The sequence below is a fragment of the Erythrolamprus reginae genome, chromosome 1 (genome assembly GCF_031021105.1).
Source record: "Erythrolamprus reginae isolate rEryReg1 chromosome 1, rEryReg1.hap1, whole genome shotgun sequence".
In the NCBI taxonomy this organism is placed as follows: domain Eukaryota; kingdom Metazoa; phylum Chordata; class Lepidosauria; order Squamata; family Dipsadidae; genus Erythrolamprus; species Erythrolamprus reginae.
Genome location: NC_091950.1, coordinates 269,826,011 through 269,851,258, shown reverse-complemented (window position 1 = coordinate 269,851,258; position 25,248 = coordinate 269,826,011). Strand labels below are relative to the sequence as shown.

At 42.3% G+C, this 25,248-nt stretch overlaps 1 protein-coding gene across 3 annotated transcripts in view; it reads right to left on the bottom strand.

Annotated features, from left to right (window-relative positions):
* The window catches only part of LOC139160692 (serine/threonine-protein kinase ICK-like), a 27,682-nt gene extending 6,533 nt beyond the window's left edge, over nucleotides 1–21,149 (bottom strand). Inside the window, exon 1 of one of the 3 annotated variants that reach the window (XR_011557994.1) lies at nucleotides 21,041–21,149. Coding sequence is in view for 2 of the 3 variants with exons in the window: in XM_070738862.1 (XP_070594963.1) it covers nucleotides 15,465–15,489 (25 nt within the window). In the remaining variant the exon portion in view is untranslated. Of the gene's footprint in view, nucleotides 1–3,975; nucleotides 4,053–15,464; nucleotides 15,543–21,040 lie in introns of those variants that run through there. The other 2 variants (XM_070738862.1, XM_070738871.1) reach the window with 2 other exon arrangements.
* Between the last annotated feature and the right edge of the window lie 4,099 nt (nucleotides 21,150–25,248).

Sequence of the window (25,248 nt, the reverse complement as noted above, 5' to 3'; positions counted from 1 at the left end):
CATCCTGAGGTCATCTGGTTGTGCTTTATGAATTTTTTGTGGCAAAACTCACGCAAGGCCAACAATGGATTCACTTGACAACTGGAGTGTTCACTTAATGACATTCGCAAAACAAGTTGTAAAATATGGCTGGATCACATGGTGATCTGTTTAACAACTGGCAGGACTTATGACCATGTTTCGGGCTCAATTACAGTTGTAAATTGAGGTCTACATCTATCAGATGCAGATGCCAGCGGCCTCTGGTTAGTATCGTAGACACAAATATCTTTTAACACCTGAAGACTGGTAAAATGGGCATTGCCACTGGCATAATTTACCACATTTTTTTTTATTTTTTAGAAATACGGATGGATGCCTTCAAAAGAACTTGTTGTTTTCAAAGGAACTTGTTATTTTTCTGTAACTTGTTGCTTGTATCCTTATGATTTATATTAATATTGATTGTTTCCTGATTGCTTATTTTATTGTTTCCTGATTGCTTATTTGTACCCTATGACAATCATTAAGTGTTGTACCTCATGATTCTTGACAAATGTATATTTTCTTTTATGTACACTGAGAGCATATGCATCAAAGACAAATTCCTTGTGTGTCCAATCACAGTTGGCCAATAAAGAATTATCTTCTCTTCTGTTCTATCTAAGAAAGTATTGCCATTTATGCTCTTAACCAATCACCATCATTAAATGGGGGCTGAAAAGTGCTCCATCTGTTCTGGAAGTGCCTTTAGAGACCAGCCATCTAGGCCCTTGAAAAGTTATCCAACCCCTGCATTTGATTCATGTTTTCTTTAATTATGGAGGATTAAGATAGCCATTTTTGTATTGCCAAACAAGAAAAGATATTACTCAAAGAACACACTTTTTTCGTATAAAAACATACAGTATGCACAGATGTCAATGATGTCAATTATGTATTGCAAGTTTGTGTATATTGTAAAATCATTGTAGCAAAGGTAATTATGGCCTTCGACCTTCTTCGCCTAGCACAAATGATGGATCACCCACTAAGAAACAGGATACTTCCATTCTGAGGAGGAGTAACTTAGAGAAATGTCCTTGTATAACATGTTAATTTGAAATGAGGAAATGGAATGACATGTACCCAAAATTGAACAGGAAGTCACAAGGCTTGGCAACAGAGGTAGAATGACCCAATATAGATAAATAGCAAAAAGTACAACTAGGGCAGAAGGACACGTAGGCTTGAGCAAGCTCTAGGGGGCAATTGGACACGTTGACTTAAGCAAGGTATAACTCCATAGAAGGTAATGAGAACGGATGGATTTTTATGCAATTTTCCTCCCTTTTTTCTGGCATCCAATTGCCTAAATGATCATGCTTTGCTGCTGTTTGTGGTCTCGGTTCCTTTAGTGGCTGGGACCATTTGGCTGAAGTGGTTCAATAAAGGTTTTGCGAAAGGCCATCGCTCGTGTCTGGCTCTGATTGGCCAGGATGAACTGACCCATTTTGGGGACAACCCTACCAACTTAAAAGCGATTTGGAGGCCACTAATGCTCTCCCACTTATGGTTCTTAATAGTTTAGCCAGACTGAGACTCAGCTAATCCATGATTATGTATTAATTAATAAGGTACAGATACATTCTCTACAACATGAAATCTACCTTTACATATAACTAGCCATGCTGTGGGGTTAAGGAAGGAATTACTAAATGGAATACATTTCAAACAAATGTTTGCAAAGAGATACAAACAAGATATTTTTGAGATCCAAGAAGAACATCCCTGATAGTGCAAGAAAGATAGGAATTTTCTAATCTTTCTAACCCTTAATTGCTGCTAACAGCTCTTCAAGGTGTCAAAACTCAACTTGTTCATAACTTCTCACTGTTATTCCATTTTTAAATAATCCATAGGGCCCTGCAGTGATCTGGATTCAAAAGGCAAACTGTGATTTGAGGCACATTTGAGTTTGCACATAGCACCTGTTGGGAACACATTAGCGTGATGATGAAAACTGCCCACCCACACTCTGAATCATTTTTTGCCCTTTGAATCCAGATAGCTATAAATCCTTTGCAAAAGTACATGTTAATAAAAAATATATAGAAGTTCAGTTAAGAATGTCTCAGCTATTTATATCGAAAGATAATAATCTTATCTGCAAACAAGGAGAAACACTTCTGCTCAAATTTATTTATTTACTTACTTACTTACTTACTGACTTACTTACTTACTTACTTACCTACTTATTTATTTATTTTGTATGCCACCCCTCTCCGAACACTTGGGGTGGCTCACAGCAAGTAAAAAAACAGGACAATAATATGAATCCAATTAATAATACATTAAAACAACCGTTAAATTCAATTAAATGAAAACCTATCAAACCAATCGTTCAACTATCATACTGAAAACATTCATTGGTCAGGGGAAAGATCTAAAAGCCACAAGCCTGGCAGCAAAGATGAATTTTTAAACTCTTTCGGAAGGCGCGGAAGGTGGGGGCAGTGCAAATCTCTGGGGAAAGCTGATTCCAGAGGGCCAGGGCTCCCACAGAGAAGGCTCTTTCCCTAGGTCCTGCCAGCCGACATTGTTTGGTCAATGGGACCCTAAGGAGACCAACTCTGTGGGACCACACTGGTCGCTGGGATTCGTGTAGCAGAAGGTGGTCCTATGCCATGTAGGCCTTTGTAGATCATAACCAACACTTTGAATTGTGTCCGGAAACAGATTGGTAGGCAAGGCAGTCCGCAGAGTGATGGTGAGATGTGGTCATTTCTTGGAAGGCCCAAGACTGCTCGCACAGCTGCATTTTGGACAAGTTGACGTTTCCGAACACTCTTCAGAAGTAGAGAGCATTGCAGTAGTTGAACCACGAAGTGATAAGGGCATGAGTGACCGTGAGAAAAGATTCCCTGTCCAAGTAGGGCTGCAACTGGTGCACTAGGTGAACCCAGGCAAATACCCCCCTCGCCACAGCCGAAATATAGTGTTCTAAACAGTGTTCCCTCTAATTTTTTTGGGGGGTGGGCGGAAAAGTATAGTGTCTGAGCAGCAGTTCCTTCGGGACTGGGCGGCACAGAAATAATAAATAAATAAATAAATAAACAAACAAACAAACAAATAAAAAACCCACCCTGTTTTGCCTCAGAGAATTTCAAAATAAAATACTGTACTGTTTGTCTATAACAGTGAGCTCATAATAGGGCAACTCTATCAATATCAAAATGCCACTTAAATAGTTGAGCTAGTTTCAAACTAGATTTTGATTTTCTTTCTCTCTTCCTTACTCCCATTCTTTTTCTTTCTCTTTTCCTTCCTCTCTTTTTTCTATCTGTTTCTCTCTCTTCCTCTCTTCCTCTCTCTCCTTCCCTCTCACTCTTTCCCTCTCGGCTTCTGGGCAGGTTTGGAAAACTCTGAGTTGATGATGATTTTTAAGTGAGCGATTGCTCACTGCTCAGCTTAGAGGGAACTATGGTTCTAAAGTTAGCTGTGGATCGAGGAGGACGCCCAAGTTGCGAACCCTCTCTGAGGGGGTCAAATCTCTCTCTCTCTCTCTCTCTCTCTCTCTCTCTCTCTCTCTCTCTCTCTCTGTGTGTGTGTGTGTGTATATGTGTATCACATCTGTAAGTTTCTAGTAATATGTAACTTTATTCTTAATATTATAAAATTCGATACATTCAACTATTCTTCTTCATTGTTCAGCTGTTCTGTTTATAGTGGTAATAGGATCTGGGTTGGGTTTTTTAAAAAAACCCCTATTTTCTTAATACATTATTTTGGTGCATTTCAAAGATGTGTATAATATTTTAGACTGATTTCTCACAATGGTTTTTTCTAGGCCAAACCAAAAGATCATGCTGCTCCTTCACTCTCCTCCACAAAATAATTTCACTAAAATGTTGATAGTTTTATCTGTGATTCTTGACTAGCATTCTTTGAATGTATTTTATTTGAAATACATTCAAATGACCAGTTTAATGACCAGTTTAATAGTAATTCATCTACCTGGTGGCATAGAGACAGGAGGGTTGGGGGAGCATATCTCTGAGGTGGTGGAGGGCCAAAAAATTCCGGTGCTGCTGGGGAGAGGCAGATATGGTGGGAACCATAGAGCAGGCTTGAAAGCAATTAAATAAGAATACCAAATTATAATTACATTTTAATTGCTCTAATGGTGTCAAATAAAAACATTTAAGAAATTAACCTGATTGCAATTTAAAATGATTTTTTGACTCCTCTGTGATATGTAGGGCTGGTGGCCTTACATGGCACAGAGAGATAAATTGTCTGTCCCTGTTGTCTCTACCAGCCCCACCATGGCTGATAGGACTATCATGCTTTGGATTTCATCAATAAAGCAATGCTGTCTGATGAGGCCTTCTCTGCTTCCTCTGGGTCCATCCTGTGCATTGACAGTGTTGAGTCTCACTCTTATGACCACACCAGCTGCCTCTTGTCTCTGATTGGCTCAGATGCAGGCAGCCAGCAAGCTGGAAAACAAAGCCCTGCTATTGGTTTAAAGCTTGACAGCTCACTATAAAAGGAGGCTGTCAAGCCCCTGTTCTCTGTTTGTGCTGTTGGTGCTGAAATAAAGCCTGCTGTTAGTTAATATTGAGTCTGCCTCATTCCAGTCAGCTGCAACTGTCTGACTATTTAACAAATAGCCTCTGAAATACAGACATCCCCAACTCCAGGAGGCTTTTGTGAAGCATTGAAAAACTACCCCATCACCTCCGCTACCTCTCACCAGGTCTGTCCCAGGGTGTTGTGTGCATCTTCATGACCATGTATTTGGAATTAATTGTCCCCTACCTGGTCTGTTTTTTATGCATGAATTATTTTCTCCTTCGATGATTTTTAGTCAGTTAGCAAATAGGTGGCCTTAAAAATCAAAGAAGCAAGAGACTAAATAAATATATGTGGAATCTGATTTAGTCTAAATTATCCCCTTCAAAAAACATTCTAGCACAATGGAGGAATTGATGATGAAGATGGCTGGGCTGGCAGAAGTGGCTAAACCGATGTGTCTAATTAAGGAGGGAATTACAACTACAGTGGTACCTCGTGATACGAACCCCTCGCCATACAAATAATCCGAGATACGAACCTGGGGTTCGGAAATTTTTTGCCTCTTCTTCTGAACTTTTTCCATCTTACGAACCCGCTGCCCGAACGCTGAACCCGGAAGTTCGGCAAAATTTCGGGTTCGGGTGGCCACCGAGAAGCCCCGCTGCCCGGCTGTCACTTTTTGAAACAGCCGGGGGGATACTCGGCGTCCTCCCAAACCCGAACGCCAAACCTGAATTTTTGCCGAACTTCCAGGTTCGGCGTTCAGGAGGCTGCCGAGAAGCCCCGCCGCCTGGCTGTTAGCTTTTCAAAAGAGCCGCGGAGCTGTCTGGCCGGTCGGGAGGCTGAAAAGGAGGTGGGGAATCCCAATAGGGAATTCCATGGGCGGAGCTTTGACATCACAAAGACGTCCTTCCTGGCTGGCCCGACAGAATTGGTTCATCTTAATCTACTTCACAGGATTGTTTTAAAATAAATTGGGATTGTCTGTTGAGAGGGGCCTTCAGAGCCTTCTCAGGATGGAACGGTATGCAATTTACAGTTTAATATTTATTATGTTTGAATTAAGAATTAAGATGGACAACACACAAAGTTTGTGTAGTCCTGCTCCAATTTGTGACTTTATTTATTTAATTAAGCATGGTTTCACCAAGTCTGGATAACCTCACTGACTGAATGAAAGAAGTCTAATCATAATCAACAGACCCTTTATCTTATGAGTGAAACTGTTCTTTTTTAAAAAAAGAAAACTCTTTCAGATCAGGCCACATATAAGTAGAATCATGAACTATAGCAGAACAACCCACAATTTTGTGATCATCTTCAAAACTAACATCTCCCTCATTTGCAATTGCTTTCAGCTTCTTGATCTTCTACTTCTGCTTTTTCATTGTGAGACACTGATAAAATGAGAGCTTCTGTTCTTAACTTTGGCCCAGCTTCGTGCCCAAGCTCTAATTCTACAGAATTATCTTTGCTTATGATAATTCATAACATAATGATTATATTGACTGTACTGTAGTGCTGGAAAAGCAAAAATAACCAATTTATTCACCATCCCTATCACTATCTCTCTTTGGGAGAAACTATCTTACACCATGTAGAGGTGATTCCCTAACAGAAAAGCGAATAATTGAATACAAAATATCTCTTTTTGTAGTGCAATATACATAAATAATTAAAATTCCAGCTGATTTGTTAAACTCAGTGTGATCATTAATTTTAATCAAGCCAGCATGCCTAGAACTATCTGAGTGATTCTTTAATTGTTGAGAGTTCCTTGGGTTTATTATCTCCATTAATTTACATTTGCTGAGAATCACACATCACCTTTTTTGCCTGAAAGAATGACTGCGAAAGAAGACATTCTATGAACATTTGATCTGCTGGAAGAAAATTGGGTCATGGATTCAATAAACAGTTGTCTTTTGCCCTCATGTTGACGGGGCTATGAAATATCACCTACTTCATAGTCTTAACTCAATAAGGCAGAAATTATAAGATTCCAAGATCTTGGATTGAACAGCACTGTGGTCACTACCAACCAGACACAGTGATAATAAATCTGAGCCAAAATATTTTAAATCGTGAAAACCTGCTGCTTCTGGAGAGGAAAAATTAAAATCTTAAATTCAGGAATCAAAAGCATAACATGGTAAGACCTTTTCATAAGTCACAATATTATGGTGTTTAATACATTTTAAAAACCCTTATAAATTTCCAAAGTGCTTTTCCAAAGTGCTTTTCAGGAGGTGAAAAAAAATAGGATAAAAATTAACAAAACACATAACAATCTCATTTCCAGCCAAATAAATCCCCTCTCAGGTCTGAGAGGTTTAGTGAATGATTGCCAACCCCAGCTGCTTGTTCTTTCAGCTTCATATGCCACACAAGGATTTTATGAGAATAAAATAGGCCATTGATTTTAAGTTTTATCCTTCTTCCAAGAATTTAGAGCAGAAAACACAAGTGTTCCATACCATTTGATTCTCTTAATATGAACAGCCCTAGAAGTGGGAATAACAACATACAGATCTTTATAGCAAGCAAATTGCATAATATAGCATTCAGCACAACTTGGATTTGTGTCAGTCATCATGACATGATTGACACAAATCACATAATTGTGATATTTGCCTAAGGACATCAAAATGCCCTGTCGTTCTGACATCATGGCTTGTTTCAGACACCTATGCAGTGGTTCCTCTACCTATGAATACCTCTCCTTATTGTTCTGCCAGGCTTCTCGACACGAGCCCCCAATTAAGTTCAAAAGTAGAAATTCAGACACACACAGTTGTATAGTCAATAACACTGTTTTATCAAAAGGAAAAAAAATGAGCCAAACACACTTTTAGTCAGTCAAAGTGCTCTCCTTCAAAGCAATAGCCTTGAATGTTGTGAAGAACAATAAACAAACACAAAGCAGATAAAAGGCATCTGTAAAGACGTCACAGCAATCCCTCTTCAAGAGTTCTCAGGTCACAAACTTAACTATGATTTAGTTCAAAAGTCCTGGAAACAGTTCAAAGAGTTCTTGTAGAATCTTGATGCAAAGCACACTTCTCTCTTTCACTGAACGGATAAACTTCCACACCCAGATGCAAGAACGCTGGCAATTTAACAGCAGCCCCATTAGCCTAATTACTCCCAGCCACAGGGGATCTCCCTTTTTTCCTATAGTATTTCTGTAGTTGCTCTTTCCTTGACATTGCCCTGTGCCTGTGCACATCTATGAATGTCTCCCTTTCCGCATCCAATGATGATAATGATGATGAATCACTCATGGGGCGACTGTCTAATGGGCTGCCTGTAATTACCTCCTCTGTGGATCCCACTTCACCTTCACTATCTGCTGCAGACGCTTCGCTGTCGGAAGCAGTTGGCAGTAAAACTGGCCTCTGACAATGGGAGGATTCTCCCACATCAACCCCCACAGTCCTTGGAGCAGGAACTGGTCCAGAGCCAACCACAACACTTATGAACTTTTCTAGATAAGAACCAGGTGAAACTGTAACTGGAAAAGGCAGGGAGAATAATAATAATAATAATAATAATAATAATAATAATGATGATGATAATTATAATAATAATAATAATTATTAGTAGTAGTAGTATTATTATTTAGATTGTATGCCGCCCCTCTCTGAAAACTTGGGGCAGCTCACAACAAAATAAACAGTGTACAAATCCAATTTAAAAACAATTTAAAAATCCTTATAGTAAAATAATCACACAATCCAATTAAACCATACACAAATCTTGACAGTTGGAGGATATTCTTTTAGAGGGTTGTTGAAGCTCTTGGAGGTCATTGAAGCACCTCCAAGTACGAAGGAATATACACTGCTCAAAAAAATAAAGGGAACACTTAAACAACACAATATAACTCCAAGTAAACCAAACTTCTGTGAAATCAAACTGTCCACTTAGGAAGCAACACTGACAATCAATTTCACATGCTGTTGTGCACATTCAACTTTGTGCAGGACAAAGTATTCAATGAGAATATTTCATTCATTCAGATCTAGGATTTGTTCTTTGAGAGTTCCCTTAATTTTTTTTGAGCAATATAAATCCTTCCATTCCCCAAGAAACATATTGGATGAAAAGAGAAATGTCTTCAAAAGAAAAAAAAAGAAAGTCCAGTTGCCCCCTGATTTAGGGTGCAACTGATCAGGGTCACAGGTTGAGATGAGGACATCATCAAAATATGGCATGGCACCGGGAATGTTCTGCAACAGGCGTTCCATTACATTCTGGAACAACCCCAGAGCCACGCTGACTCCAAACTGCAGCCCGTGACAGTTAGAAGCTCCTCTATGAAGTGGTCTGTGTCTCAGAAGTAGCGCCATCTACTGGCAACTGCTGATATGCCTGGGCCAGGTTGAGTTTAGCAAACAGGCAGCCAGGGCATAAGAATTGTAGTAGATGGTGCACAATTGGCAAGGGATAGGCCTGGGATGGCAAACCTTTTTTGCCCCAGGTGCCAAAAACATGTGTGCACACACTATCACACATGCATGAGTTCACACACCCATAATTCAATATCTGGGAAGGCAAAAATGTTTTTGCTCCCTTCGAGGCCCTCTGGAGGCCAGAAATGTCCCATTTCCTGACTTCTGATGGGCCCAGTAGGCCTGTTTTTCCTAGAGCAGTGGATCTCAACCTTTCTAATGCCGCAACCCCTTAACACAGTTCCTCAAGTTGTGGTGACCCCCAACCATAAGTCTATCACCAATTCTCCCAACACAGCTTTAAGCAGGTTGGCAGGAAGTTCAGAGAGACAACCCCACTGTAAATGTCTGATTGGTTGGATTTTAAAAATATGTTCCAAGGCCCCAGAGTAGAAACTTTAGTTCCTAACACCATGGGAAATTTGTCTTTTCCTGTGGTCTTAGGTGATCCCTGTGAAATGGTTGCTCAACCCCCAAAGGGGTCCCAACCCTTAGGTTGAGAACCACTGCCCTAGAGTCTCCTGAAGCTGAAAACGCCCTCCCAGAGCCTCTGCATGAGCCAAAAATCAGTTAGCCGGCATGCACATGCATGCTGGAGCTAAGCTAGGGCCAATGTTCCCTCTAATTTTTTTTTGGTGCGGGCGGAAAAGTATAATGACTGAGCGGCAGATTTTCATGCCTGGGCGTGGATCGGTTAGAAACAAAAGGGGGTCACGTGACCTCAGGACACACAGCAATGGTCATAAATATGAAACAGCAGCAAAGTTTTGATCCTGCAATCATCAGGCTGCTGCAAAGGTCCTAACTGTGAAAAAGGGGCATAAGTCACTTTTTTCAGGGCCATTGCAACTTTTAACGGTCAGTAAATGAACCATTGTAAGTCGAGGACAACCTGCCTCTCCCCCTAGATGTTTTTCTGTGGAGCTTCAAAATGGACTCCTGATCTGCTGATCTGCTTCTAAAAGAGTGCACTGGTCAGACAGATAATCATCGACTTCTGTTCTGACCCCAATGGAGGCCAACATTTCTATCTCCTGAATAAGACGGTTATTAAGTGAGTTCTGTCTCCCTTTACCACCTTTCTTTTATTTCTTTTATTATTATTTTTATTATTTAGATTTGTATGCCGCCCCTCTCCGCAGACTCGGGGCGGCTCACAACAAAGTGAAAACAAATTACAACAAATCTAAATTACTGCTTAAAAACATTTAAAAACCCCATTTTCTAAACACACATACATACAAACATACCATTCATAAATTGTATATGCCCGGGGGAGATGTCTCAGTTCCCCCATGCCTGACGACACAGGTGGGTCTTAAGGAGCTTACGAAAGGCAAGGAGAGTAGGGGCAGTTCTAATCTCCGGGGGGAGTTGGTTCCAGAGGGCCGGGGCCGCCACAGAGAAGGCTCTTCCCCTGGGGCCCGCCAACCGACATTGTTTAGTTGACGGGACCCAGAGAAGGCCCACTCTGTGGGACCTAATCGGTTGCTGGGATTCGTGAGGCAGCAGGCGGTCTCGGAGATATTCTGGTCCAGTGCCATGAAGGGCTTTAAAGGTCATAACCAACACTTTGAATTGTGACTGGAAGTTGATTGGCAACCCATGCAGACTGCGGAGTGTTGGTGAAACATGGGCATACCTAGGTAAGCCCATGACTGCTCTCGCAGCTGCATTCTGCACGATCTGAAGTTTCTGAACACTTTTCAAAGGTAGCCCCATGTAGAGAGCATTACAGTAGTCGAACCTCGAGGTGATGAGGGCATGAGTGACTGTGAGCAGTGAGTCCCGGTCCAGATAGGGCCGCAACTGGTGCACCAGGCGAACCTGGGCAAACGCCCCCCTCGCCACAGCTGAAAGATGGTTCTCTAATGTGAGCTGTGGATCGAGGAGGACGCCCAAGTTGCGGACCCTCTCCGAGGGGGTCAATAATTTCCCCCCCAGGGTAATGGAAGGACAGATGGAATTGTCCTTGGGAGGCAAAACCCACAGCCACTCCATCTTATCCGGGTTGAGTTTGAGTCTGTTGACACCCATCCAGGCCCCAACAGCCTCCAGACACCGGCACATCACTTCCACTGCTTCATTGACTGGACATGGGGTGGAGATGTAGAGCTGGGTATCATCAGCGTACTGATGATACCTCACCCCATGCCCTTGGATGATCTCACCCAGTGGTTTCATGTAGATATTAAATAGCAGGGGGGAGAGGACCGACCCCTGAGGCACCCCACAAGGGAGAGACCTCGTAGTTGACCTCTGACCCCCCACTAACACCGACTGCGACCGACCGGAGAGGTAGGAGGAGAACCACTGGAGAACAGTGCCTCCCACCCCCAACCCCTCCAGCTGGTGCAGAAGGATACCATGGTCGATGGTATCGAAAGCCGCTGAGAGGCCAAGAAGCACCAGGACAGAGGATAAATCCCTGTCCCGGGCCCGCCAGAGATCATCCATCAACGCGACCAAAGCAGTTTCCATGCTGTAACCGGGCCTGAAACCCGACTGCTGGGGACCTAGATAATCGGCTTCTTCCAAGGATCGCTGGAGCTGGAGTGCCACCACCTTCTCGACAACCTTCCCCATAAAGGGAAGGTTGGAGACTGGCCGGTAGTTATTAAGTACGGCTGGGTCCAGGGAAGGCTTCTTGAGGAGGGGGCTCACGAGAGCCTCTTTATAGGATGATGGAAAAGATCCCCTCCCCAAGGAAGCGTTGATAATCTCCTGGACCCAGCTCCGTGTCACCTCCCTGCTGGCTGAAACCAGCCAGGAGGGACACGGATCCAGTGAACAGGTGGCGGAACTCACAGCTCCAATGGCCTTGTCCACTTCATCAGGTGTCACCAGATCAAACTCTACCCAGACAGGTGGACAGGTTTGGGCCCCAGTCACCTCGACTGACTTGTTGTCAGCCGACTCTGTTTTCCAATTGCAGTCGAGGTCCGCCCGGATCTGAGCGGTTTTATCAGCGAAAAACGTGTTAAAATCCTCGGCACTACTCTGTAAGGGCTCCCCAACTCCCCTCTGATTAAGAAGGGAGCGGCTCACCCTAAACAGAGCGGTCGGGCGGGATTCCGCTGATGCAATCAAGGCGGCATGATACGCGCATCTTGCCGCCTTGAGCGCCACTTTCTAAGTCTTAATAAAAGCTCTTACAAGGGTTCGATCAGATTCAGACTTACTCTTCCTCCATCGCTTCTCTAGACGTCTCTTCTGGCGTTTCAACTCCCGGAGCTCCTCGTTGAACCATGGAGCTCTACGGGGTCTAGCGCCACGGAGAGGTCGCAAAGGTGCAATCCGATCAAGAGCCTCTGCTGCAGCCTTGTTCCAGGCTTCCGCAAGAGATTCCGCCGAACTGTGGACGAGTGCATCTGGAATAACCCCAAGCGCCGTCTGAAAGCCCTCTGGGTCCATCAGGCGTCTGGGGTGGAACATCTTAATTGGTTCTGCCTCCCTGCGGGGAAGGATTGGAGCCAGGAAGTCAAGCCGTAGTAGAAAATGGTCTGACCATGACAAAGGCAGTGCTTCTAAGCCCCTTAGTCTCAGACCATTACTCAGTTGCTCGGAGAGGAATACCATGTCAGGTGCGTGTCCTCCCTCGTGAGTCGGACCCTGAACTACTTGAGTCAGGTCCATGGCTGTCATGGTGGCCATGAACTCCTGTGCCAACCCAGAGGTTTTGCCAAGTGACGGCAAGTTGAAGTCCCCCAAGACAATAAGTCTGGGGAACTCCACCGCCAACCCAGCTACCTCCTCGAGTAGCACAGGCAGGGCTTTTGACACGCAGCTGGGAGGCAGGTACGTGAGAAATAAGCCCACCTGAACCCCTAAGTCCAACTTCATCAAGAGAGACTCGCAACCCGCAATCTCTGGAGCAATGAGTCTACGTAGGCAAAGGCTCTCCCTGGCTATAATAGCCATTCCTCCCCCCCTTCCCTGGGGTCGAGGTTGATGCCATATCTGAAACCTGGCTGGGCAGATTTCAGAGAGAGGAACTCCTCCCTCCGGGCCCAGCCAGGTTTCAGTAATACATGCCAGGTCGGCCTCCTCATCCAGGATCAAATCCCGGATGAGGAGAGCTTTATTTACCACCGACCTGGCATTGAGCAGCAGCAACCTGAGCCCAGAGCCAGAGTTACACTCATCACCAGTGCCCAAGGTTGGGCTCACAGAGCCAGAACAAGGGATCGTTATTAGGCAACGGTCCCTCGTTCCCCTGGAACGGCTAACTCTGTGGCCCCCGCCATATCTGCCTCTCCCCAGCAGTACCGGGATATTCCGACCCTCTGCCACAGTTGTTAAGTGAATCCCTGCAGTTGTTTGTCAGAAGATCCCAAAAGATGTTCACATACCCTGGGACATGGCCACCATCAAAGTTTGTTCAAAGTTTGATCTAATAACTCCTTTATTTTTTTAACAAAGTCCTTCCTTCCTAGAAGGAAGAATAGAAAGAATAAAATGGAAAAGGGAATTAAAAGGGGATACAAAAAAATAAAAAAGAAAAGTGTTTGGTTCAAAGTTGTGCTTAGATTAAAGAAATTGGAGTTTGAGAAGGGTTGATTAAGCTTGGAGTATTGTTTGTTCTTTTTAAAATTACTTTTCTATTTGCTGATCTGTTTTAATAAATTTAGAAGTATTGGCTATAATAAGATATGTAGTAGATGATACTGATTTGGATTAATGCATAAATGGAATTGAATTTAGAATTGCCGGGGAGATTAATGATATTAATTATTTTTACTTGATTGAAAATAGGGAATATTTAGATTTTTTTCATTTCTTTTTCTTTCCTCAAATTCAAATTTAAGATGAATAATTAAGTAAGAAATGTAGATAAGTATTAATTGGCTCAATGTTAGATCGGCTGAAATAATTTTTAAATTTTGGATTAGGTAAATGTACTATTTAGAGGGGGGTAGAAGTCTGAAATTTGTATATGTTTATGTTTTGTTTTGAATTTTCCTTTTTTTAACATCTGATTGTTAACATTTTATTCATGGAAAATTAGATGGTACACTGTATTATTTGAATGCATGTTGAGAGAAAAATTAAAAAAAATTTACCCACCCCCAAAAAGTCTTTCATCCCTCCGTCCGTCCCTCCATTCATTTCATTCTTCCTTCCTTGTTCCCTCAATTTCTTTTTTTCCCTTCCTTCCTTCCTTCCTTCCTTCCTTCCTTCTTTTCTCCCTTCCTTTTCCCTCCATTTCTCCTTCCTTCCTTTCCACCCTCCCTCCTCCCTCTACTTTTCTTTCTTTCATTCATTCATTCTCTCTCTCTCTTTCTCTCTCTCTCTTGCTTTCTTTCTCTCTCCTTCTCTCTCCCCCTCTTCCTCTCTCTTTCTCACTCTCTCTTTTTTTCTCACTCTTTCTCTCTCCCTCTCTCTTTCTTTCTGTCTCGCTCTGTCTGTTGCTCTGTCTGTTGCTCTCTCTCTCCCTCTATCCCCCTCTCTTTCTCTCTCTCTCTCCCTCTATCTCTCCCCCTCTCTTTCTCTCTCTCTCCCTCTATCTCTCCTCCTTACTTTCTCTTTATCTCTCTTTTTCTCTCTTGCCCACCCCCCAGACGATCATCCTGCTGGCACCGGCAGCACGCGGGGTATGGATCTGCGCCCCCCTGGTGGGCTGGCAGGGGGATGGTGAGTGCGGGGGGCATGGATCTGTGCCCACCCCCCAGACGATCATCCTGCTGGCACCGGCAGCACGAGGGGTATGGATCCGCGCCCCCGGGTGGGCTGGCAGGGGGATGGTGAGCATGGGGGGCATGGATCTGCGCCCACCCCCCAGATGATCATCCTGCCAGCACCGGCAGCACGCGGGGCATGGATCTGCCCCACCGGCAGGCTGGCAGGGGGGTGGGGAGCACGCGGGGCGTGTATCTGCACCCAGTCCCCAGACAATCATCCTGCTGGCGCTGGCAGCACGTGGGGCATGGATCCGTGTCCCCCCGGTGGGCTGGCAGGGGGATGGGGAGTGTGTGCAGGACATTCAAAACAAAACAAAACCTTCGCTGGTGTCCACACTTTCGTTGCTCCCCACCCCCAACTCCTTTGTGCACGGCCTTGAAAAAGGCTGCACGGGGGGTTGTTTTTGTACACGCAGCCACATGGCCGCGCCCCTTAGAGGGAACATTGGCTAGGGAAACAGCTCATATGCCGACAAATATGGCTTTGCATGCCACATGTGGCACATGTGTCATAGTTTCACCATCACTGGGATAGGCGCTCTGTTGCAATGCCTTATTCAGCATGCATTTGTAATTTGCACATATCCTGATGGTGCCATCCCCTTTAATGGGCATTACTATGGGCATTTCCCTTCTAGCATGGTCAATCGGTTCAAGAATTTCTTGCTTCATTAGTTTGTCAAGCTCCTTGTCAATCTTTTGCTACAGGGCCAATGGGACATGCCTGGGCTTTAAACAGATCGGGGCAACCTTGTGGTCGAGGCTAAAAGAGATAGGGGTGCCCACATACTTGCCCAGGTCTTGGTTAAAAACATCCTGGAACTCCTCAAACAGATAATCAAAATCAGGGTTGGCAATGGAGTTGATGCCTGTCACCCCCAGACTGAGGGCATCAAACCAATCCATGGCCAGGAGACTTGGGAGGTTTCCGCTGACCACGGTGAGAAGTAGAGGCCCTTTGAACTGGTTGAATTTGACATGGAGCTGGCCTTGGGCGATGATGGGAATGCAATTTCCCTGGTAGTTGGAGAGCATTTTTATTGTCATTATAATAAAGTTTTATTTATAAACATATACATAACACACAGAACAAAGTCATTTAAAAACATTGGACATTTGTGTAGCAAATCTGTGTTACATTTCTTATTGTGCTCACAACCTATTATGCAACTGTTTTTACATATAGAGTTTAATTCGTGCCAGAGCCGATCTCGTATGTCGATTAATTCATATCTCGAACCAATGCATTTAGATTTGGCTTTTCTCGCCGAGATAACTGGAAAAAATGGAATTCTTGCACCACCTAGTGGACGCTCGGCTCGTATCCCAAATTTGAGCTCGGGTGTCGAACAGAAATTTTGCTCGCGTCTCAGCTCGTAACTTGGAATACTCGTATGTGGAGCAGCTCGTATCTAGAGGTACTACTGTATATTGTAGACAAGTCATATACATTGATCTTATTTATATATCTAATCCTATATCTATTTTCCCTTAACCCATTTATCACCAAGAGATATCTCTTGATGTGGTGCTGCTTTAGGTGGTCTTCTGGAAGTTCAGAAGGGCAAGCTTCAGGGCCTGCCAGGAGACAATGAAAACCGCAAAGCCAGCATCCACCTTGAACATCGTTAAGAGCCGAGGTAACACAGCAGGTAGAGTGCTGTACCGCAGGCCACTAAAGCTGACTGTAGTTCTGTAGGTCAGTGGTTCAAATCTCATCACCAGCTCAAGGTTGACTCAGCCTTCCATCTTTCCGAGGTGGGTAAAATGAGGACCCGGATTGTGGGGGCAATAGGCTGGCTCTGTTTAAAAGTGCTATTGCTAACATGTTGTAAGCTGCCTTGAGTCTAAGGAGAAGGGCGGCATAAAAAATTCGAATAAATAAATAAATAATAAATGAATTGACGCATTGGCGGTCACTTTACTCTTGCAACACGAGTCTGGTTGGTGTCCGGTGGTCCCTGAACTGCAGGTTTTCGGCATGGTTTCAAAGTTTCCCAATGAAAGGAATTTGACAGGTCATTGCATGCAGCGTCAGGTACATGCGCACTGTTGGCAGGCAAAATGGCAGAGCAGACTCTTGCTAAGTGTCAAAAGAAAAAGCATTTGCCAGAGCATCTCCTCACAAAACCTTTCCCAACATGCACGCATTGATAGAATAGAATGGAAAAGAATGGAATAGAATGGAATAGAATGGAATAGAATGGAATAGAATGGAATAGAATAGAATTCCTTATTGGCCAAGTGTGATTGGACACACAAGGAATTTGTCTTGGTGCATATGCTCTCAGTGTACATAAAAGAAAAAGATACATTTGTCAAGAATCATGTGGTGCAACAGGTAATGATTGTCATAGGGGTCAAATAAGCAATGAAGAAACAATCAATATTAATACAAATCTTAGGATACAAGCAACAAGTTACAGTAGTACAGTCCCAAGTGGGAGGAAAAGGATGATAGGAATGATGAGGAAAAACTAGTAGAAATAGAAGTGCAGACTTAGTAAAACTTTTGACAGTGTTGAGTGATGCATTCGGGAAAAAACTGTTCTTGTGTCTAGTTTTTATTTATTTATTGTATTTATTCTTTGTCCAATATACAATACATATGGAAGAGAATAAACATTAAGTAATATATATATAACGATAGAAAGTAAAAAGAAGAGAAGTAGATGGGGGGGGGGAGAGAATATATATGATATAAGAGATAAGGAGAGAAGATATATGATATATGAGATAAGGAAAGACAATTGGACAGGGGATGATAGGCACATCGGTGCACTTATATACGCCCCTTACTGGCCTCTTAGGAACCTGGAGAGGTCAATCGTGGAGAGTCTAAGGGAGAAGTGTTGGGGGTTGGGAGTTGACACTATTGAGTCCGGTAATGAGTTCCACGCTTCGACAACTCGATTGTTAAAGTTGTCTTGCTGTGCAGTGCTCTGTAGTTTTGAGTTTTCATGTAGACCTTGAAAGTTGTTTGTGAAGGGAAAAGTCATATAAGACTTTCAAACAGCCTCTCTTACAACGCTCAGGCAGCCAAAACTTTATTTTAATTGTAAACACCCCCAAATTGCCAAACAGATCTTGGCCAAAAGAGGGTGGTATAGGACAAAGCATTCCATGCTGATTTCTGAATGAATTTCTCAGTGTCTTTTACAAAAAGTCTCTATAATGCTAACTTTATATTCAGACAAAACAGAGGTGGCTTCCTCCCGGTTTGGACTGGTTGGCTCAACTGGGAGCGACCCACTGGTGACACCTGCTACAAAAAATTTGCAAACTTATTTAAAGTTATTTCACACTATGAGCCAATGATGGTTTTGAATGTGGTCTGAAAGCTACAACTAAGTACTGAATTGTTTTATTTATGGTATCCTTATACCGTATGTATGTATGTATGTATGTATGTATGTATGTATGTATGTATGTATGTAGTTAGTTAGTCCAATACACAACAATACACAATGAAGGTTATAGAGGTTATATTTGAGTAAAATATATTAGAGAAAGAATAGAAGAGAAAATTTAGGAATAGAATATATCAATTAGAGAATAGAAGGCTATTATGAGAGTAGTATAAGAGGATTAGAATAGAAGGATAGTAGATATGATATATGAGATATAGGAGAGACAATAGGGCAGGGGATGGGAGCAATGCTAGTGCACTTATACACACCCCTTACTGACCTCTTAGGAATCTGGAGAGGTCAACTGTGGATAGTCTGAGGGTAAAATGTTGTGGGTTAGGAGAAGATACTACGGAGTCCGGTAATGAGTTCCATGCTTCGACAACTCGATTACTAAAGTCGTATTTTTTACAGTCCAATTTGGAGCGGTTAATATTAAGGTTGTATCTGTTGTGTGCTCTTGTGTTGTTGTGGTTGAAGTTGAAGTAGTTGTTGACAGGCAGGACGTTGCAGCATATGATCTTGTGGGCAATACTTAGATCATGTTTAAGGCGTCGTAGTTGTAAGCTTTCTAGACCCAGGATAGTGAGTCTAGTTTCGTAGGGTATTCTGTTTCAGGTGGAGGAGTGAAGGGCTTTTCTGGTGAAGTATCTTTGGACATTTTCGAGGGTGTTAATGTCTGAGATGCAGTATGGGTTCCAAACAGATGAGCTGTATTCTAGGATGGGTCTGGTGAAAGTTTTGTAAGCTCTGTTAAGTAGTGTGAGATTGCCAGAGCAGAAGCTACGTAGGATTAGATTAACAGCTCTTGAAGCTTTCTTGGCGATGTTGTTGCAGTGGCCTTTGGTGCTTAGGTCTTTTGTTATTGTTTGTTCAGTTTGTATTTGTGGCTCTGATTCTTTTTGCTGGTTGAGATTTGGAGTTGCCATTTGTTAGACCAGTCAGAAACAGAGTCTATATCTTTTTGGAGAGCAGTTGTGTTATCAGTGGTGTTGAAAAGTTTAACATCATCTGCAAAGAGAACACAGTTGCTAGTGATGAGATCGCAAAGGTCGTTGATGTAGAGAATGAAGAGCGTTGGTCCTAGAACGCTACCTTGGGAGATGACTCGGATGGGTGCCTCCATTGTCTCTGTGAGCTCAGATGCCTCAGCAGGCACCACCGGGGGAATCAGGCAATGGTTGTGGAATCCTCTGCAGGCAAAGCTGGGGGAAAGGGCTGGCTGTGATTGGGCTGGCTGTGATCTTTGCTCTGAGTGCTGGGCGGGGGATCTGGCCAGGGAGTTTCAAGATGGCTCCGTTGCAGTTCCAGCCTCAGATGGCAGTTCAGAAGGAGATCGGGTAGGCTTGACTCAGCAGGGAATGAGGCTGATGGCGTTTTGTTAGGAGATTCGGGATGGCCCCGCAGCACGTTTTAGGCTGTTTAAATGTGAGGAATTAGTTCGCTGGTAGTTTAGAATTAGTTTGATGGCAGTTCAGAAGGAGACCGGGTAGGCTTGGCTCAGCAGGGAATGAGGCTGATGGCATTTTGTTGGGATATTCGGGATGGCCTTGCAGTGAGTTTTAGGCTGTTTAAATGTGAGGGATTAGTTCACTGGGGTTTGAAATGAACATAAATGTTCTTCAGAATGTCCATCTCCGAGGAGTCTTGGCCTGCCCACACACTACAGCACTGAGCTCCTGAGTCAGAAAATCTCCATATCTTACTTGGTAATTTCTAATAATAGCCGACTATAAAATATCCTATCAATTCCATTTCTAAAGTTCAGAGTTATTTGAATAAGCATGTATTTAAAAATCCTTTTAGGTTGCCTTTCCCAATACAAACCCAAATAAAGCAGTGCAATAATTAGTTTCAAACTCAACAGAATCCAGAGTTAATAACAGAAACATGTTACATAAAGATTCTAAATTTACAAAAAACAAAAACAAAACACCCAGCAGCTATTAAAGCACCACCAAAATATGACAAATTCATTTTAAAGACTTTCCTACTTGCTTGCAATGTTCTTTTTGTGTTTATTGTTTGACAGCTTTTCTACTGCAAGCATCAAGCCATGTTGTGGTTTTGAGATTACACAGTCTGCCGAACCCCTGGCTTCAAATTGTAAGTCAAATACATCTGAGAAATTTAAGTACACCTGAAAAGGTTGGTTTGAAAAGTACACCTGAAAAGACCTTACATCCTGTAAGAACATCCTGCAGGGTGTTTTGAGCAAAATTCTATCAAAAATCTCAGTGCCAATAGTCACTAATAACGTATAGCAACTGTTCTGTCTGGGTGCCCCCAGACTTCAACACCAACTGGAAAAAGCAACCAGACACGCTGGTAAAAGCAAAAGCACTTTATAGTTTGAAAAATAAACACAGAGAAAAACCTGTTCTTCCCAACAGGCAGGCTATGAGACTTCACAGCAGAGTCCTGATGGCCAGACAATACAGCAGACTTCTTGCTGGCACACCCACCACTGTAGAGAATAAGACCCACACCTTTCCCCCCCAAGGTTTCAGTATTCAAAGTCACAAACCAGAATTCCAAGACGCCAAAGATCACAGCCAGGTCCCAGGACTCCCAAAGATAATACTCCACAAGCCAGGAAGGGTGGGTCTGCCTTTTCAGCCTTTCCAGAGAGCACCACACCCAAACCCAGCTGTTGCCTCTTTAGTGCTGAAAGTACCTGGCTAATTGTCCCCTTCGTTGTGTTGCTCTTCTCTGCCGGAGATCGATGATTGCTTGTGCATTTTCATCTAAGGAATCCAGGCTGCTTGCTGGGGAGAGCTCCCCCTCGGGGGACTCTGGCTGTCCTCCCTCTCCCTCAGCCTGAGATTCCTCCTCCCCGTCTGCCTGAACCTCCTGTTCCTCATCCTCCCCCTCTGAGCAGGAAGCCGGCAGAGGATCAGCCGTTCCCTGAGGGGCCTCAGACGGAATCACAACAGCAACCAATGATTGAACATACCTCCCGGAGTGAATTGGGGGATCCAAATCCTTTGCCCTGGAAAAAGGACTTGGAAAAGCCATATTGAGGGAAAGTTACTTTTCTCCAAGGAGTCGGAGCAACAGTGTGTTTCCCCAGACACACTATTTGCCAAGAATATCAATTGCTGGTTGGCAGAAGAGTATACCATGGTAACCTCAGCTTCTGTTTGCAGTTCAAATGCACTTCCATTGGTTGACGGATCTATGGGAGCCTTTCAGGAAACCTTCTAATTGCTTCGGCTGCAAATCCCTTAACATGGGGACAATGCAGTGTTTCTTAATAAGCCACTTCTATTGTCACCAAACAAAAAGAACACGTTGCAATCAACAAGCACTACACATTTCATTAGTACATGGCAGTTATTTATTATTTTTATTAATAATAGTTATTATAAATAACTTTTATTAGGTTTTTTTTTCCTTGCATGAAGAAAAGGGCTGCTTTGTATGTGTAATTAAATTTGGGGGAAGGATTTTCAAAGGCAGATTAGGATTCTCATATAATAATAATAATAATAATAATAATAATAATAATAATAATAAGTCGAAAATGAGCAAGCAAAACTACTGTGGGACTTCCGACATCAGACTGACCGAATTCTGAAGCATAACACACCAGATATTGTGATCGTAGAGGAAAAAAAAGTATGGATCATCGACATCGCAATCCCAGGAGACAGCAGAATTGAGGAGAAGCAGCTAGAGAAATTAGTGAAATACGAAGATCTAAAAATCGAGCTGCACCGACTCTGGCATAAGCCAGTGAAAGTGGTCCCAGTGGTACTTGGCACGCTGGGCGCAGTGCCAAAGGATCTCAGCAGACATTTGAAAACCATCGGAATTGACAAAATCTCCATCTGTCAATTGCAAAAGGCTGCTTTACTGGGATCGGCAAATATAATTCGCCACTACATCACGCAGTCCTAGGTGCTTGGGAAGCGCCCGACTGGTGATGAAATACGAAATCCAGCATAGTGATCTCATTTGCTATGTTTTATTGACATAATAATAATAATAATAATAATAATAATAATAATAATAATAATAATATATTAGATTTGTATGCCTCCCCTCTCCGAGAACATATCCATATCAGTGGGTAGAGTGCAGTACTGCAGGCCACTAAAGCTGACTGCTAGATCTGTAGGTCAGCGGTTCAAATCTCAGCACCGGCTCAAGGTTGACTCAGCCTTCCATCTTTCCGAGGTGGGTAAAATGAGGACCCGGATTGTGGGGGTAATATGCTGGCTCTGTTAAAAAAAAGTAAAAAAGTGCTATTTCTAACATGTTGTAAGCTGCCCTGAGTCTAAGGAGAAGGGCGGCATAAAAATTGAATAAATAAATAAATAAATAAATAAATAAATAAATAAATAAATAAATAAATAAATAAATAAATAAATAAATAAATAAATAAATAAATAAATAAATAAATAAATAAATAAATAAATAATCTCATATTCTAAATTAGAGGGTGTCTTGGGCAGAGGTGGGTTCCTCCTAGTTCAGACCGGTTTGCCCAAACTGGTGGCAACCCACTGGTGATGTCACAATGATGTCACAGAACCGGTTTGGTTGGTGCCAGTTTGTGGAGGCCGCCATCTCTTTTTTAAAAAATAAAATCTGGGTTTTTTCTTCTTCTGAGCATGCACAGCAGCCAAATTTCCAGCACTGCACATACGTCACCAGCTTTTCTTTGGAGGGGGGGGGGGGATTTTTAAAATTTTTTTGGCACTGTGCACGCAGGAGGAAATGAACCGACAGTGAGGTAAATTAGAACCCACCCCTAATCCTGGGGAAGGATGAAGGGGGAGCAGAGCATTTCACACAATCAGAGCTTTTCAGGGGGATAGTAAACTTAACTAGGGAAGTAAGAACTCAACTTTGCTTTTAACCCAAGAGAAACCAAGAACAAAGCCCCCCCCCCCCCCAAGATTATGGCATCAAATGTTTTCTTTTGGATTCTTAAAAAACGGGATAACTCAAAGTAGCATCGCTCCATTGAGATTTCAAAAATAAATGTTGTTTTTATTTTCTGGAATTTATTATTCGTTTGTTTGTTTGTTTATCCATCCATCCATCCATCCATCCATCCATCCATCCATCCATCCAACTCAGTTAATGACACTGGGTGACTTGCAATTCAAACTATTCAAAACTTAATTCAAAATTACAACTCAACACTCTGAAATCTCATATCATTATACAGTGTTCCTTAGATTTTCACGGGTTCAAACTTCGCGAATAGCCTATACCACAGTTTTTCAAAAAATAATTAAAAAACACTTCGTGGGTTTTTTTCTATACCATGGTTTTTCCCGCCTGATGACATCATACATCATCGCCAAACTAATAATTTTTGCAAATAAATAACAAAAAAAAGTATTGTTAATAAATAATTATGTTTATAAATATCAGGATCACTAAGTGTCTTATTCAATGGTGAGTACCAGTAATAATGGTGAGTAAATGGTTGTTAAGGGAATGGGAAATGGTAATGTAGGGGTTTAAAATGTTAAGGGAAGGCTTGTGATACTATCCATAGCCAAAAATTGTGTATTTACTTCCGCATCTCTACTTCGCGGAAATTCGACTTTCGCGGGCGGTCTTGGAATGCATCCCCCGCGAAAATCGAGGGAACACTGTATTGTTAATATCCTCCCAGATTGTATGGAAATAACAAAACACGTAAGCATTTTATTTTTTATCATTGTATGTTGCCTTGAAGGCATTCTAAAAATACATACATTGTCTGAATTGAGAGTCCAATATTTGGGTTTTTTAAAGTCTGTCTTCTACATGCTTTACCAGTTTTGTAATAATTACAAGAATAAAGTGAAGATTAATCTTTATATTCAAGAAAGGCAGGGAAAAATAACTGATGGAGAAAATGTATCCTTTCCTTTCCTCTCTTGTCCCTTGTTTATTTTCCAGGCTTCTTTTCCAAATAGGCAGATGATTAAATAAAGAGGTTTTAAAAAACTTCTCTCATATATGATGACTTTGAAGATTCCTTTATATATAAAATTATGAATTAAATGTAAAAGTCATTTGTTTTTGTTTTTTAAATATTTGTTAATCTCACAGTTGTTTGGTGAAGCATAATAAAGTTAGCTATTGATCCAGGCTTTAAGAAAACATCTCAGCAAAGTTTGGACAATAATACTTCTTTGGAGAATTTGGCGCTCTCTATGCTTGATTGTTTCCAAGTGCTCCATTACCCAAGTGATGTTATCTAGTTGGGCAATGAAATATCTACAAGCAAATAACCAAGTTCAAGGAGCAGCAAACTCTCCACAATTCAACCCCGAGCTATTCTCTTCTGTTGGAAGAATGATGTGTTTCACTTCCCCCAGGCTTTAGGAAAGCATGCGTCCTTTTGGCACCTGAGCAAAAAAAAAAAAAAGTTCACCATCACTGCCCTAGCCTAGTGTAATAGGCAAGCCTACTCTATTTATCCATCTGTCATATGACAGCTGTCTATCTCCAGCCAATATCTTTGGATGTATTTATATATATGGGGGGAACAGGAAGTAGGAGGGATGGAGCCTTATCCCTAAGGAAATATCAGAACCCCTTTCTTCTCCTCCACCACTCCAGTTTCCAAATAATGGCCATGGTGCCCAACTTCCACTTCTAAACTTTTCCATTTCTCTCCCCACCACCCTCTTTAGTTAAATATTTTTTTTTAAAAAATATGCAGTTTAATGTTTCCAAATGTAAAATACAGTGGTACCTCGAGATACGAGTTTAATTCGTTCCGGACCTGCGCTCTTAAGTCGAGCAGCTCTTATCTCGAACGACTTTTCCCCATAGGAATTAATGTAAATAATTTTAATTGGTTCCAGCCCTCAAAAAACTCACAAAGTTAGTCTAAATTATGCAAAAAGACATTGCAAGAATAAATGTAACTTTACTTATTAATAAGATGATAAGCTGAGAGCTTTCCTTCCCTTCCTCTTTTTACCCAAAACAATCAACATGGCAAACTTTTATTTTTATTCATTAAACTGTAGTTATTTATTCAACTTCACTGCCACCCAATCCTGTAGAGGGAGGAAAGAAGGGAGGAAGGAAAAGGAAAGCAAGAAATGGAGGGAGGAAAGGAAAGAAGGAAAGAAAGAAAGGAAGAAAGAAAGGAAGAAAGAAAGGGTGAAGGGACAGGAACAGAGGAAGGAAGCAAGGGAACTT